This window comes from Heteronotia binoei, chromosome 7 (assembly GCF_032191835.1).
Source record: "Heteronotia binoei isolate CCM8104 ecotype False Entrance Well chromosome 7, APGP_CSIRO_Hbin_v1, whole genome shotgun sequence".
In the NCBI taxonomy this organism is placed as follows: domain Eukaryota; kingdom Metazoa; phylum Chordata; class Lepidosauria; order Squamata; family Gekkonidae; genus Heteronotia; species Heteronotia binoei.
The window spans coordinates 131,727,469-131,744,758 of NC_083229.1; the positions used below are offsets into that span (position 1 = coordinate 131,727,469).

General features: G+C 44.7%; 1 protein-coding gene across 4 annotated transcripts in view; it reads left to right on the forward strand.

Annotated features, from left to right (window-relative positions):
* Positions 1 to 17,290, forward strand: part of LOC132575496 (cadherin-18) — a 435,072-nt gene that overhangs the window by 364,971 nt on the left and 52,811 nt on the right. For all 4 annotated transcript variants that reach the window (XM_060244301.1, XM_060244302.1, XM_060244303.1 and 1 more), the window contains one exon: positions 1,222 to 1,358. In XM_060244301.1, coding sequence (XP_060100284.1) covers positions 1,222 to 1,358 — 137 coding nt within the window. The remainder of the gene's footprint in view (positions 1 to 1,221; positions 1,359 to 17,290) is intronic.

The following is a 17,290-nucleotide window of genomic DNA, read 5'->3' on the forward strand; positions in this document are numbered from 1 at the left end:
CAGTGGGCTGGCCAATCCCGTGGTCTGGCACACAGCGAGCCAATGGCGTGGGCATCGGTGGAATCACCATGGCAACAGCTTCTCTCTCACTCATCTGCCCGCGCTCCCGCTCCCCACCTGGCATTACGTCTCCCCTTTGGGGACTGCAGCTGCCTATGCTAGTTCTATACTCGAGTGTAGCTACACAGCGGTTCTCAGGATTGGGCTGCCCATGTATTCATGGTATACAGCTTGGCCTACAGCAGGGGTGACCAAACTTCAGCTCAGGAGCTACGTGCAGCTCCTTCACACATATTGTGTGGCTCCTGGAGGTCAAGGAGGATCTTAATGCAAGCTTGCTCTTGAGTAAACATGCTTAGCACCAGGACCACAGTCAGCCTCTGAGTGCTGACCCATAGATAGGTGACTTTCTGCACGTGTGAAGTGGAGAAGGAGGGGAAAATAGGCTTTCAAGTTCTTCTCCTCTAGCACAGAGGTTGCCTAGAGACCTAGAGCAGGTAAAGAGAGTACAAGAGCTGAGGGAGCCACTGGAAGAAGGGGTGGAATTAAAGAGAGTAGCACAGACTTCTCCTTTAGTTTTGTAGCTCTTGTAGGAACAGTATTTATTAACCTTGGTTTCAAGGCAATGAGAGATGCATAATGATGCAAACAGTGGTCAGTGATTTGTATGGTACATGTGTGTTTCCTTCTCCCACTGATCCCAAAAAATAATTCTCAAACCTTTCCCTATGCTGGTCTTATGGGGACTGTTATTTCCAGCATTTGTATTTTTTTAAAAAAAGTCTCCTTCTAGCATGGTCATGTTGTGAAGTGCATACCTACTTTTTATCTTTCTGCGCAAAGTTTTAATAAGAGTTTTAATAAAGATGTCTGTGTAATACTTGTTCATGTCTTGCATCTTTCAAACATCTGAAATTTATTCTGTGTGGCTCTTACATTAAGCAACTTTTGCTGCCCCAGCCTACAGTATTGAACTGGGGTGTAGGCTATCTGAGTTTTTGAGTCCCTACTGGAGTCTGGGTTTGAGTCCCAACTTCAGCCAGCCACTCTCTCTTTCACTCAGGAAACTCCAGTGCCCAAAGTAATGTCAAGAAGAGCAGGGCACAAGAACAAGGGAGGCTAGAATATTGAACATCTGCTGCCTCAGCCACAGGCTTGATGGAGCTCACTGTTCAACATAAAGCATGCATAAAGATTTAACTTTTTTGCTTTCCTTTTTAGATATTTGATTGATCACCATACAGAAGAAGATACGTATTTCACCATTGAAGCCAACACTGGAACCCTTAAGACCGCCAAGGTTTTTGACAGGGAAGAAATCTCTTGGTACAATATCACAGTCACCGCTTCTGAAATTGGTAGGCAGTCACAAGATTAAGAGTCCATATGTTCTCACCAGCACCAGCAAAGGAAATGATCTCTTGGGGAGGGATCAACCATTTTATTCATCTGTTTTGATCCAGAGCCATTTCATAAGTACTGATTTTTTAATTATTTTGTTTAAGTTCAAGAAGAGTTTGGAGCATGTCTGTTGCTGGGGTCAGGTGATGTCTAAAAGAACAAGCAGGTGTACAGCTGCTGCCAGAAGAAGCAATTTCTTCCTCCTCCTCTTCCCCAGTATCTCACTGCATTGTGACCCTGGATGTCCTTGGTGGTCTCCCATCCAAATACTAATGTGCCGTCCCTGCCTTAGCTTCCGTTCTCTCCCAAGATCAGGCTAGCCTTGTCTATCCTGGTCTATCCAGGTTCATTATATTACTACACATGAAAGTAGAAGGTGACCGTTTTCAGCCACCACCATGCATCATATAAACCATTTAGGCCCGATCTTTGGAAAAACCTAGCAGAAATACTTTTGAAGACAAAACAAAAGTTAGCCACATTGGTCCAAGACAAAAGCCATATAATACCTATAGTAAGACCAGCCAAAATGGCACAAAACAGTGCAAGCTTTTGGATTCTCCGGAATTATTCATCAAGTTGGATGCTAAAATTACAAAAAGAATCTCCTTTTATTGTTTTTCTTTTTTAACATCCAGCTGGATAAAGAATTCTGGACAAGTCTCTGCACAGTGGACTTACTTCTACTTGGAAGTAAGTCTCATTGGATCATTGTCACTTTAGTTCCAGAAGGTTTTCTTAGGATCACAGTCTGCGTTATTTTGGATGGTCTTAAAAGAGATTTCATGGCTTGCCTTCCATTCAGCTTTGAAGAGTTATAATTGGGGAGTAGAAGATTCTGGCAGCCACAGTTACCTGTGACATTTTCTCAGGGAAGGAATTGCTAAGGGGAAATGGGTGGCCTATGATGGAGAGTACAAGGAGTTTCAGTGTGTTATTGTGTATACATGCAAGAAAATATCTTTTAAGTAATATGTTCATTTTAAAAGGCATTCTGTTAAGCAAAGCTTCTACCTGAAATGTTGAAGAGCTATGACTGAGTTATGCTTGGCCTCCCTCCCTGACATTTAGTAGTTGGCTCTGCCTGTTGCAACAGCCATTTTGTAGTTGGGTCCACCTGCAGCAGCAGCCATTTTGTAACTGCCCCTGCTGCCTCGTGTCAAAATCCCAAAGGTGCCCACAGGCTCAAACCTGACTTAACAATTTTACGCTTTTCACAAAGCTCCTCACATCCTAGAAATCCATAGAACAACCTGGTGAGGTAAGTCTGTATTATTAGCCCTTTATTACAGATGGGGCCCAGAAAGAGTGCCTTGCAAGTTCATGGCTAAGGTGAAATTTGAACCATGAACTTTTTCTCTTCTTCCACCCTTAACCCTCACATTGCAGCAGCTCATAGAATTTGCCTTTATTACAAGGAAGATGACATTTGAAAACACATTTGCTAAACTAAAGATTAAAATCCATATACTATTTTTGGAGGCTTCTGCTAATAACCTGTGAAATTAAATGTCAAAAGCTTCTTAAAAATTTTATAAGGCCACTTAGCAATCAGATAAGTAAGGTGGGGACATGGGGAATAAATTGTCTGAGATCTACTTTGTCCCATCAGTAATTCAGAATCAGTGTGTGTTTCTCCCTCTCCTCTACATTTTCTCTCTCATAAATATTACCTTCACTCGGTTGGCTGTTCTGTGAAATTGACTGAGAAAGGAGTGAAGCAATGATCACGGGGTGCAATTTATTTAACTTGTAAATAGCAAAATAGGGGCATGTCATTAATTTGAAGGTTCTTCAGTCTATGCGCACTTAGAAACAACAAAATGTATTTTAATCCTGGGATGAAAGTGTTTGTTGTCTGTTCTGTTCAGCAAGGGTAGGAGCCAGTATATGGTGGTAGGAAGCTGGGCTCCAGTGTGAGAAACCGGAAGAGAAGATCAATATGCTGTTTGAGCCTTTTTCACTTGTTACGTTATACTGCGTGTATTGGAAAAATGTGCTACACATGAACCTGCCAATAGGCGTAACTGCCATTGTGTCTGAAAGGGGCAATGGGTGTGTTTTCCACCTCGCATTCTAGTATACCAGTACCAAAACTGAAAATGTACACTTTGCCCCTTTAAGACAAAGTGGTTATTCATTTTATTTAAAATGGCAGGAGAATTAATGTATCACATTCTTCTCATAAGCATGGTAAAACCTAATGACTGAAAAGGGGTTTTCTAAACTAGTTTGGAAACACCCTCACCACTTTACAGATAGCAGAAGTGACAAATACAGTCACGACATTTATTTTTGCTTATCAATTAATTTTGGATCCCACTGTGTTGTGTGAACTAAGGATAGTTTACAGAATATTTTGTTCCCAACAGGCTCACAGTCTTTAAAAATGGATTTTGGGGTAAAAACAGGCAAGACTGATATGATGAACTTGCCCTCTTAACTCCTTCACTCACAGAATTCCCCCCCCCATCTTTTTTTCTTGCTGAGCAGCCCCTATATCTATTTCCTTCTTATCAGTTGGTCTTTGGCTGTCCCACTCTGTCACATTATTATATATTTTGAGGCTGGCCCAGCCCAGAGACTTGAAGGAAGAGGCAAAACCACCTTCTTATATTATCTGAACTCTGTCAGATAATGGCACCCAAGAGACTTTTGAAAGTTCAAAATAAAATATTTAACTTGGGGGAAAGGTCAGGTGGAATCACGGGTAGGATATATGAGGTAAAAACTGATGGAACTTTGTAAACACTCTAAATCCAGATAGTATGTTGCCAGCAATTAAGTGGGGTTTTTTTTTATTTTCAACAAGGTCTTTGAAACTTTGAGGAGTCTTTTTTTCAGTTTCTGCTGTACTCAGAGAGTGAAATTCTATGTGTGGCTGCTCAATTTGCACATACACAGTTAGAATCAACTGAAAAATGAAGTTTTTTATTGCAAAGAAAAGGGGAGAAGCCCCTGTGGGTAAATCAACTGCACCAATAAAATGGCAGAGTACAGAACAAGTTTTATACAAAATGTAACAAATTCTATTACTTACAACATATAAGGTGATGGCACATTTTGGTTGGTTTGAAAGTTGCGGTGCAGTTAGAAATTTGGAGCACCTGTGCTAGTTAATAGGTGTTAATCTGTGGCTGTGTGAAGCTGAGGTTTATGTAACTGTCTCTACATGGTGTTCCTGTCTCATGACTCTTCTGGCTCATTAACAGCTTTTGGAATGCTGCATTTCTGTCATGTTTTCTAGTTGCACTGGAATTCAGCACTTGCCCATTTCAGTGCTCCCATCAGGCTACCCTTTTGGTCCAAGGCTACCCTTCTTTGGGAAATAACCTTCTAAAATCTGATTGCAGAGACTTCTGCTTAGCCACTTCAGCCCTTCTGGTGTCTGTGTAATGATCCCTTATGTAACACGCCTGTGAGCCGTGCAATTAATTTTCCTAGAAGCAGTCAGGGATTCATTGCCCTCTTGCAGTTGTGTGCATTTGTCCCAAGAATAGCCAGTGTTGCGTGTTACTTGTGAACCATTAGCCCGCAACCATCCCTGACCGCTTTCAGGATTTAAATATGCGGTGTATTGACTACTACCTAGACTGATTAAAAATGAAACTCCAATATCTCCTTCGTGTGGTTCAGTCCAATTAGCCAGATGTGAAAACTTTGTACTATTCTTCCAGGTCTGGGGATAATGTGGGTAGAACATGTATGCCTCCGCTACTACATTTGTCATATTTTCAGCTTTGAGGGAGATGGGAGCGAGGGGGAGATACCTGCTCAGAACCATGTACACCTTCTACAATACCATATTCTATATATTTAACTCACAAGCACAGGTTTCTTAATTTTACTGACACTTCAAGAATGTATAAGCAAATTCCCCAAATCCTTCCATATATACATGCCAGGGTTCACCTCTCTTTTAAGAGTTATCTCCATTTTCACTGGGCAGGAATTAATTCTCTTGACTAGAAGCTCTGTCCCTTTTAGACTTGAATGAGGATCTTCCACTCACTCCTTCAGTCTACTTTCCAGTCTACAATTGATAATCCATGTGCTTCTATTGAGCCAAGTATTGTAACTGATACAGAGTAGCAGTGGAATGCATACTTAAACATGGCACATCAAAGGTTCTATAAACAAAGCTACACTTACTAAACAGTCCTGTATTCACGAGTGAAAATTCACACAGCCCTTTCTTTATCTTCCTGCGGTTATTCTTCCTGGGCCCAGGCTTGGCCTGGGAACATGTCCCTGGAGGCTTTATCTTCAAAGAACAAATTCCTTCATTTGTTAGTAAAACCGAAAGGGGCGCGAAGAAGCGCCGGCTAGTGTTCTACTTTGATGTGCCTTAGCTTAGTTCGGGGTTAGTAACACTTTAAAGCATAGCAGTTATATTTAGATAAACATGGACAGTTACAGAAAGATAAAACATTGCTTGACATACTGCCCCCCTAAGCTCTTGCTCGGGGTTTGTCTGGGTGCAGTAGGTAAAATCTTTTGAGAAGAAGGGGGGCCCTAAGATCGGAGGACTTTACCCATTCGTCACAGCTGATCTCTGCCATCTAGAGAGAAGTTGTAAATCTGAGTGATCTCCAGTGGTTCCCTAGGAGGAAATGGCATTGTACCTGTTTGAGGTCCCACCTCTCTTGAAACCCCACTCTCTCCAGGCCCCACCCCTTAAATATCCAGGATTTTCCTAACCTGGAGTTGGCAACCCTATCTCCTTTCCTTTATCTGCCTCTCTGTTTCAGCTCTGTAGCTATCCTCAATTAAAGACACTCTTCAAGTTGTCTGGATAAGTTCCTTTATTGATAGACAGAAACAGAGACTTCACAAGAAAGTGTCAGAACTCAGAATCTCAGTAGGTATCACAGGTTATATACCTATAAGAGAGCCTGTTTGGTGTAGTGGTTAAGTGCATGGACTCTTATCTAGGAGAACCAGGTTTTATTTATAACATCTTTATAAATAATTTGGATGAAGGAATAGAGGGAATGCTTATTACATTTGCAGAAGACAGAAACAGGATACAGAATGAACTTGACAGGCTGGAAAACTGAGCTAAAACCAATAAAATGAATTTTAACAGGATAAATATAAAGTTCTGCATTTAGGTAGGAAAAATCTAATTCATGGTTATAGGAATTAGCAGTAGTATGTGTGAAAAGGATCTAGGTGTCTTAGTGGATCATACGCTGAACATGAGTCAACAGTGTGATGTGGTAGCTAAAAAGACGAATGCAATTTTGAGCTATATCAACAGAAGCATAGTGTCCAGATCACGTGGAGTGATGGTATCACTTTACTCTGCTCTGGTAAGACCTCACCTGGAGAATTGTGTTCAGTTTTGGGCACCACATTTTAAGAAGGATATAGACAAGCTGGAACGGGTCCAGACGAGGGTGATGAAGATGGTGAGGGGTCTGGAGACCAAGTCCTATGAAGAAAGGTTGAAGGAGCTGGGCATGTTTAGCCTGGAGAGGAGGCGGCTGAGAGGTGATAGGACCGGAACCAATGGGTTTAAATTAAATCAAAAGCGTTTCCAACTCAACATTAGGAATAACTTCCTGGCTATTAGAGCGGTTCCTCAGTGGAACAGGCTTCCTTGGGAGGTGGTGGGCTTTCCTTTCCTTCCTTGGAGGTTTTTAAACAGAGGCTAGATGGCCCTCTGACAGCAATGAAGATCCTGTGAATTTAGGGGGAGGTATTTGTGAGTTTCCTGCATTGTGCAGGGGGTTGGACTAGATGACCCTGGAGGTCATATGATTGTATGATTCTATGTCCTGGACAATGAATTTTTTTATTTTTATCTGAGTGACGTAATACTGGCTCCAAAGTGAACAGTTTCTTAAGGTTTTCAAAGGCTTATTGACATTCGCCAGTCTAATTTAATTTGGGTCCTGGCTTCATCCCCTGAAGCTTCTTCCCCTTAGTTTTCAAAAGGTCTGTCAGGGGCAGCACAGTTTGAACAACGTTTTTTTATGACGGGCTGATAGAAATTGAGAAAGACTGGAGCTGGCAGTGGGTTTGGGGTAGCTCCAATCCCAACACATATTGGGCTTTAGCTGGGTCCATCCCCAGCCCGTGGCAAGTTACTCTGGAGCCAAGGAAGTCTAACTCCTCTTTATAGAACTCATACTTTGACAACTTTAAAGGTAAAGGTAATCCCCTGTGCAAGCACCAGTCATTTCCGACTTTGGGGTGACATTGCTTTCATAATGGGCGTTTTCGCACTCACCTTAATCAGCAGCGACGCCCCTCTTCACCGCACAGGATCTGCGCGGATTTCGCACTAATTGCCGCGGAGCACCCGGAAGAGCCGGAAAGTCCCAGCGCTTTTGCGGCACAAACGGAAACTGTTTTTTTGCGGTTTCCGTTTGCGCCGCAAAAGCGCCGGGACTTTCCGGCTCTTCCGGGTGCTCCGCAGCAATTATTGCGAAATCCGCGCAGATCCTGCGCGGTGAAGAGGGGGTCGCTGCTGATTAAGGTGAGTGCAAAAACGCCCTATGTTTTCATGGCAGATTTTTTATGGGGTGCTTTGCCATTGCCTTCCCCGGTTATCTACACTTTACTCTCAGCAAGCTGGGGACTCATTTTACCGACCTCGGAAGGATGAAAGGCTGAGTCAACCATGAACCCAATTTCCACTGGGATCAAACTCAGGTTGTGAGTTGGATGGCAGTACTGCAGCTTGCCACTCTGTGCCAAGGGGCTCTTTTCAACAACTTTGCATACAGTTTATTCTTTCTTTTTCCTAAATAAAACCGAGGTGGTTTGCAGGGAGATGGCTGACTGTATAAAACCTTGGTGTGATTTTTGTCTTCGAACTTTAGTAGCTCAACCTGCTCAGCAAGGTTCATGGAGTACACTTTCCCCCAGGGAAGGGTTTCCCCTGGAATTAATTCAGTTGCACAGTCTGCAGCTCAGTGAGAGGGGGGGGGGGGGTAACTCATCTGCCTCTGTACTCACTTAGGTATCTATACTCTTGGGGAATTTCCTCCTCCCAAGTTAAGCAAGCTGTCTCTGGGATAGGAGGAGGGGTAGGGCTACCCCACATTGGGTCCCAATTGTGCTCTCCACACCTCCCATCTTTAAAAGCTAAGTGGCCCAAACTCCACTACACATAAGGGTCATGATTGGTAAGCCAGTGACCCATCCCCCCAATACCACCGGAAACCTGGTCATGGGAGTGACTACCTAAGCCCTTTTTCCCCAGTGATTCCCCGCCCCCACCGGTATTAGCTCAGTCTCAAAGGAGCATGGGTCCCCTCTTATGAGTGGTTTGTCCATTTCTTCAAACCTTATAGCTTCTTGGAGCAGGACTATCTCCAGCATAGCCTTGTGACCAGGACTGGACTAATTAAGTCTCTACTGCATCCCAGGTCTGACAGAGCTCAGACCCGAATGTGAGTCTCTTCTCGGGGGTTCATTAAAGTGACAGGAATGTAAAACAAAGTTCCTTTTGCTCTCACCCGAGGTGGTGCACTGATCCTGTGGATCTGCCAGCTAGCACCCTTCACAACAGGTCTTGCCCGTTTCCTGACAGCTTCTAACCTCATTGGCCAATGACACTCCTGACTCTGGGTCACTCTGAATGTCCGCCAGGGAGGCTTCTTCACTCACCTTCACCGTTGCCTTGTGGAGATTTTGTGGGGTCTTTTGCTTTGGTCTCCAGAAGGGTCTTCTGCACCTTGGGCAATCCGCCACAAAATGGTTATCCACCCTGCACTTTGGGTACAACCCCTTGCTTCATTTGCCACTCTCTTTCTGCTGCGGAAGGATCTTGGTTTGGTTGTGGCTTCTCCCTGCTCCGGTAGTCCAGACCTCTCTTCTCCTGGCCTGCCTGGTGTTGCAGCTTCACCACTTGTTCCTGATTTTCACTCTCACAGCCAATTGGAACAGAGAAGGATCTATGGATCATCTTGGACCTTTGATTTGGCTATGAGGTCTGGATCGAAGCCAGCCCAGAAGAACTTGATTTTCACAGACTCCATCCAGTCTTGCACCTTGACTGCGTAAGCTCAGAATTCTACAGAAAACTCATGCACCAGCTTGCTTCCTTGCCACATACGCTTTAGTATGGTCCACATTCTCTTCTAAGGGGTCTTCAGAATGGGCTTGGACAGACCTCAGGTTCAGCAGGAGCTCACAGGAGCACAGCTCCTGAACCTTTCCGATGGCTCCCTCTCTTCCTCCCCACCTACCTTGTTCATTGAACAGTAGGTGCAGCTGCATAAAAATCCCTGGAATAGGAGAGCAGGCAGCCAGCCAGCCACCAGGGGCTTTGCCACATTTGCAGAAGCCCTCATTAACCTCTGTGCCCGTGCCACCCTTTCTCCACTTCTTACATGATTTGGGTGGCTTGCTGACCTTTTGATTGATCTCTAGCCAGCCCAAGCAGGCCTCGCTCACCCAGGGCTCTCCTTTTTTACATCGGGTTGCTTTTGGCTGGGGGAGACATGGCATATGCTAATGGGTTATGCTAATCTGCTCCTCCACTTATTTTTCTACAAAACAACCCCTGAGCTTGGAGCACTCACATAAATCGCCCTATGCTCCTCAGTATGAAGCCCTTTATTCATACAGGGTGACATGCCATTTAGCTGTGGCTCCTTTGAGCCTAATGCTCAGATAAATCACCAAGCTGGCCCCATCCAGGAAAGTTGGCCCCCAAACTCAGAAAAATTGACTATTTGCACAATAAAGAACCCCATCTGCTCTGAGTCTCCATCAAATTTTGCCTCCAACATTCATTGACCAACCAGCGCTCCATGTGCCAGAGAGGCAGCAGGCTGCCATGGTGGGGCCAGTCTCACACGTTGGTCTGGTTGCTGTTGCCTATTTCGCAGTGGGGGCTTGGGAGGTGGTGGTGAAGGAGCCTGCTGTTGAGCAACCTGGATAGTTGTGTGCATCATGTCGTGGATGAACATCATGAATTCCAGCATTTCTCCTCGTATCTGTGATATCGCTATCAAGAGGATGTCCTCTAACTCAGTGGAGCCATATGGGGGTTGCACCAGCTCGGCAGCCAATCTCACAACCCCTTCATCACCATAGTCATCCTCCTCAATGAGGCTGTGGGATCTTGGGAACAGGCTGCCTCTGACTTTGCTGTCTATCCCTATCCCAGGCTACAGCTTCTCATCTGGCTGATGTTACTCGGGGCTCCCATAGCCGCTGTGTCTTCTTAAACCAGTGTAACGGGTTGAGGTTCCATTGGAAGTCCTGGGGTCCGGTCCCAACTCCACTCACCGTGGTCACCAGGCTCCCAGAGTTTCTCAGGGACTTGGACTGTGTCCTCTTTCATTTTGGAGTCTCCGGTCTTGTCTTGCTTCACCAGGGCCCATTTAGTGTCCTCGTCTACATCCGATTCTCTGCTTCCCAAGCCATTACTTGCCATGATACAGGTCTCTGGGAGTTCAAGAGCTGCAGGGAACAAGGAAATGATTCCTAGCAAAGTGAGGTTCACCAAGTAACACTCAGACTTATGCTACATGAACATAGGTGAAGCTTTATTACCGATATGGTACTAGGACAGAACACTTCTCACTGTAGAACCATTGCTAGGAATAACAATAATTTATACAGTCCTACCCCAAGACCCCCCTTCTAGCCCCTTCTAACATAAGCATGTTCCCTAGGATAAACAAGAGAGGATATAATTCAGAGAGATCACAAGATGTTATCATGAAGGCCATTTGTCTCTTTCCTCCCAGATGGTCTGTGGGGGAGCAATTCACAATAGAATGTTCTCAGGGCCCCAAGGCAACTCACAAGGGAATGCTTTCATGTTACTTCCCAATCATCCCCAAGGACATTACATGTGTTGTGATGCAGAACAAAGGCATCAGAACAAAGAGAAGGGAAGAGAAATATGGCAGAAGACATACTAGACATGGCATGGATTCTGACAGAATCTCATCCCTGAGAATAGCATTCTACTTCAAAGGAAGGAAAGGATGCTCTGTGTGTCCTGCCTTGTCTATGTGACTGAATCTATGGTGACCTCCTGGAGTCTGAGGCAGGAGACAACACAGTCCTTCACTTTTCTGACAACATTCTCCACAGAATTCCATTTTGAACAGCCTGTCACTCAAAGGTTCTCAGTGTAGCATTAAATGACAGTCTGTCACAATGGAGTAAAGGTGACAAAGTCAAATAGAAAAAAAAATAAAATGCTGGAAAACACACAATGCCAATCAAAAAGCACAGTGTATAAACAGTTGCCTGCTAAATTATTATTTCCTCCACACAAAAAAAACAGTACTATGTAGAGCAGAAGTCACTTTCTAATTGCCCAGGAGATAGGCAATCCAGTGCAGGTTCTGGAGCATTTCCCATTTTGTTAGCCATATTTAACTGTCATTAGTATAGTGGAGGGAAACCACATTCCAATGTGTTTTCCTTCTTTTCAGTGCAATTCTAAGTGGAGTCTACACACTTCCAAGCTTGTTGACTTTGACTGCTTAGGACTGCACTGCAGATGTCTCTTGATCACCACAAGATGGTGCCAAGCAAACTGTATCAATGAATGAAAAGAGATGGTGAAAACTGGTAGGTCTCTTCTGATCCACCCATCATATTTCCATTTGTTGTTAACTACTGTTGGATAATGGAGTCTGGTTTGCACTTTAATTTATAGGCGATGCCACTGGCAAAGGCTTCATTAGTGCTTCGCATGGCTATTTTATGAAGACAGCAAACTGATTTTTATAGTTCTTCCTACTCTTGGGATTGAGTTAATACTTTGAACTAAGTAAATTTCCTTAGTAAACTACAGTTTTATGGTTCACCATTAAGAGCACAACCTCTGAGACCCGGCTATATAAGCACCGTCTTTTTAAGCTGTGTTGTTTCTTCCTCCGAATGCAGCGCACTCTGGGCTACAATTTAGTCCTAAGCATAAACTGGTGCACACTAAGAGACAGCTTTAATTAAGATTTAAAAGCCTCCATGGGGCTTATCTAAGAAGTTGTGTGCTTGTTAAGGCTGAAAGAGGGGGAGGGGCTTTTGCATGTAGCTTTTTTGCCAAAATAAAACTCAGTATCAGCAAACTTAAACATCAACCTGTGCAGTCTCTATTTGCCATATGATGCAGTGCAAGGCAGAGTTACACTCTTCTAAGTCTACTGAAGTTGAGAGGCTGAGGAAAGTGTAACCTTATTTAGGATTGCACTTATGGTACACATACAATAAGAGGTAAGTGTGTGTGAAGAGGAAGAGCTGGTTTTTATACCCTGCTTCTCTCTACCCTAAGGAGTCTCAAAGCAGTTTACAATCATCTTCTCTTCCTCTCTTCGCAGCAGGCACCTTGTGAAGTAGGTGGGGCTGAGAGAGTTCTGCAATAGGTAGGTTGATTGATTGACTGATTGCTGGGGGCGGTGGGATGTTCCAGCCAAAGTTAAGCACTTTTCAATTCTCAGTCAGAGAGAGGTTTAAGGGTTTGCTTATCCCCCCCCCCCAAAAAAAAAAACAGCTCTTTAGATTTAGCTGAATCTTGGCCTCCATTGTAACAGGGATTAGGGATGGGCACAAACTGGGAAAATGGTGGCTCATTTCATGTTTTCTATGGTTGCCTGAACTGGTTCATGGTTCATTGGTTTGAGAGGTGAAAAACTCACTGGGACTCTTCAGCAGGCTCTCCTCCACCTGCCAAGTTTCAAATGTCGAAGTTATAGCCCCCCCAAAGAGGTGCCCCCAGGAAAACTCAGCTTCAACTAACTCTTCTCTTCATCCTGGAGCCCTGTGATTGGCTCCTGGAGCTGTCAGTCAAGCTGTGGACAGCTGCTATGGGTGTTTCTTGGGCTCACAGATGTCATTGCATAGAATTGACTGAATCAGCACCAGGCTGTCTGGACGAACGAACTGAGAAATGAACCAAACGAAGCACCAAGGTCTGAACCAGTTTGGAATGAACCACAAAATCAGCCCGATCTGTGCACGAATCACGATTCATTGATCTGATTTAGAGAACTATATAGTAACTAATATATAGTTAATTCCTTGATTGTGCCATGCACAGACCAGAAACAGGAAAGCCGATTTGCTGTTGGCCAAGGCACCAGTGCAGCAGTCAGAACCTGGACTGGTGTGTTTTTGTCACCTTTTATTTCTCTAAAGAACATGCCATGTGTTGCACCATCTGTAGCTCTCTGCTTGGAAATAATTTCCAGTCATGATGCAAGTCAGGGATGGCGGCTCTGAAGACTGACAGGTGGCTCAACACAAGCCCATCTGCTGATTGTCCTGGTTGGCTATTTCTCAAGCTGTGGGTTTTTTAAAAAAAGGAGGCACTTCCTTTCAAGTTACAAGCCACATAATGGAATGATGCAGCACAAATGGAAGAGGCTCATAAGGCTTGAGGAGGAAGAGGTTTTCTGTCCATGGGTGCTTTTGCTGACGACAGAGTCCTCCCTGAATTTTCTCAATTCTCTGAGCTGTAGTCGCTGAAGCTAAGTGGGTCTAACCCTGGAAGCTTTCTGGACAGGAAACACTGTGAGAATCAAGTTACAAGCCATCCTGTGATGTCTGGCAAAAGTGCAGGCTAGAAGTAGAACAGATGAATAATGTTTAATAGGAAAGAGATTTGTATGTAGGTACTAGCTGTGTTTTGACTGGCAGTTGCTCCCTTGCAAATTCTGTTAGCTTAACTGTTCCTTTCTCTGTGAATGACAGTAATCACTGTTAATTTTTATCATGCAACTAGCAGTGCTATGTAAAGAAGAACTGGCTGCTGGTTTAGATTACATGCCCAGTTTCATGGCCCAGAGGCTGGGAACATGAAGGGGACTCAGAAGTTTCCTTTGCCACCCTCATCTTTTTTGTCTTGTAAATTGATTCTTCTCCCCTACATGGTTTGAGCAGCAATATAGCATTACATGGACACTCACATTAACTATGAATGCTAACCAGGATTACTGTCACAACAGGCACTGGGAAGCAGCGTTTGGAGTATGCAAATCCTGATAACAGGGTGAGCCTTGATACCGGTAGCTGTTATTAATTAGCAGTTATGCTCATGTTAATGATAAAAGCAAACCATAATAGGGAGGATGAAATCATGCAGGATAGGGTGCAGCAGGAAGCTGCAGCAACCCCTGAACCATGGATTAAAAGCATCAGGGAAAAAATGGACAGGCCATCTTGTAGGTAATTGTGATCTCAGAAATATATAGGGAAAGTGAATTCTTCGCTTCCCAGAGGAAGTGTTGGTGGCATTACATAAGAACATAAGAGAAGCCATGTTGGATTAGGCCAGTGGCCCATCCAGTCCAACACTCTGTGTCACATAAGAACATAAGAGAAGCCCTGTTGGATCAGACCAATGGCCCATCCAGTCCAACACTCTGTGTCACATAAGAATATAAGAGAGGCCATGTGGGATCAGGCCAATGGCCCATCCAGTCCAACACTCTGTGTCACATAAGAATATAAGAGAAGCCATGTTGGATCAGGCCAATGGCCCCTCCAGTCCAACACTCTATGTCACATAAGAACATAAGAGAAGCCATGTTGGATTAGGCCAATGGCCCCTCCAATCCAACACTCCGTGTCACATAAGAACATAAGAGAAGCCCTGTTGGATCAGACCAATGGCCCATCCAGTCCAACACTCTGTGTCACATAAGAATATAAGAGAGGCCATGTGGGAACAGGCCAATGGCTCACCCAGTCCAACACACAGTGGCCAAAGCCCATGTCGTCCACCAGCAGTGCCAGAACTCCAGAAGCCCTCCCACTGTTGCTCCTCAAGCACTTAGAATACATAACATCACTGCCCTAGACAGAGTGTTCCATCTATACCTTGTGGCTAATAGCCACTGATGGACCTCTGTGCCACATGTTTATTGAATTACATCATATTGTTAAAATGAAAACTGGCAGCTCTTCCTTGAATGTTCATGGTGATAATTTATAAGTTCATCTCCATTTCCCTCCTGATTTTTCTATGCACGACAGTAAACACAGTAGTAAGAATCTGCATGAAAAGATTCAGAATTGTTGCTAAAATGTGGGGGGCGGGGGGGATTGTCAAGTGAATATAACAACACTAGCTGCTACCTTGCTTTATTATAATAAAATTGAAGGGGTTTTTTTTTCTGTTTGTAGTGTCCCACCAAAACTGCCCTGAATAACTGAAATGTTTATATTGTCAAATATATACAATTCGCCTATACTTTGCCTGCAAACCCGCTGTCATAGAGGGGCTGCTCGGGCAGCCTGACATTGCCTAAACAGCATCAGAGCTTTCCTACCAGCTCAGCCTGGAGGGACTGGAGGGGACAGTGCAGTGTCAGCAGGAGGGAAGTATTTCTTCTGGCTGGTCACACAGATTAAAGCAACCAGAACATGGTGGCAGGAAAAGGGATGCAGGAGAGAGCCATGGGGAAACAGAGCAGCAGCTCTCAGCTCAGGGAAGATGAGGCCAGCAGGGCTCCAGAGAAAAGCCATTGGGCCAAGAGTGGCCTGGGAAGGTGGCCAGCATGGCACGAGCATCATCTCAAGGGCCAATGGGGCCAGGAGGGGGGTGGAGAAGGCTGCTGGGGAGAAATGCCTACACCCTGAAGTACCAGGCCAGACAAGCCAGCAAGAATACCTGGGGTCCCGAGACAATCCTGCAGAGGACAACCCATGAGAACAGCTTGCAAGTCCTTCCAATGGACTGAAAGGCACAGCAGTGTGTGCATTCACACTGCACTAAATAATGCATTCTACAACTGGATTTCTGCTTTTCTTACACAGTAAAAATCCAGTTGCAAAACACATTATTTAGTGTAGTGTGAATGCACCCAGTGTGAAGCAAAACAGAGTGGGACACACAGCAGGGAAGCTTGCTGGTGGCATGAGTATTGGCATCTTGCAGCAAAGACGATCCTCCACAGATCAAAGGTCTGGCACCTGGTCTGAGGCCAATAGCATCCATTACAAAGGAAGAAATGTTTACATAATGCATAATTGACAAAGAGGCTCAACAGCAATGAAAGGATGTTCTCCTTCTGAGACGGAGGACGTCTTGTGGGTGATTTCCATCCTACGTTTAGGGAGGCAGGAACAAATTTCCTTACTTCCTGTTCCTGGTGGGAGTCACCCTCAGCTTTGGTTCTTTTCCTGCCTCAGTAGGAAGAGCAGCTAGGCAAAGCTTTGCCTATACCTACACTGTCTTCTCTCTGAGTGAGAGAAAGAGAGGATTTCTTTATAACTTATGTTTACCCTTGTCTATTCTTTTCATTGTCAGCCATTTTCTTCGTGTTTCTACATTACAACTTTCCTCATTCTAATCTTTCTTAGGGCCTGCTGGGGGAGGGCTGTTCCCCCCAGCCCTGTGGCAGACATTTTCTTTTTGCCTCAGGGAGAGTAAAAAAGCACAGCAATGCTAGAGATCAATGGGGCTTGCTGCTCCAAAAGCCCTTTGGGGTTGACTTAGTGGTGCAGAAGGTGGCAACGGTTTTCTATCAGCTGGGGAGCAGGAGGCTCCATACATCAACCAGCATTGTGGAGCCAACAAGACCCTGTAGTGGCTTGTTTTGGACTCCCTGATCAGCCATTAGGCAGCAAAAAACTAAAAGGCACCAAAAGCCAGTGCAGCACCTCAGAAGTCATACTAACTGTCAGAGAAGAGGCGGTACTGTCAGATAAGAGGTGGTCCACTCCAAAAATGGTGACAGGAAAGCAGGCTAAGCCAGCAGCGCGTGCACAGCTCCAGCTAGTCTTATTACAGTGAGAGGTCAGCAGCAAGAAATATCCCTACTGGAGGAAACCTCCATGGCTTTGGGTTACCTGGAAGCAGCACCACTGTTGACTCTGGGAGGTAACCAGTGCGGATGCACATCACTGTCTCTTCTGTCCTATTTTTTCTCTTTCTGGAGAATACCATAAGGGAACAGATTTT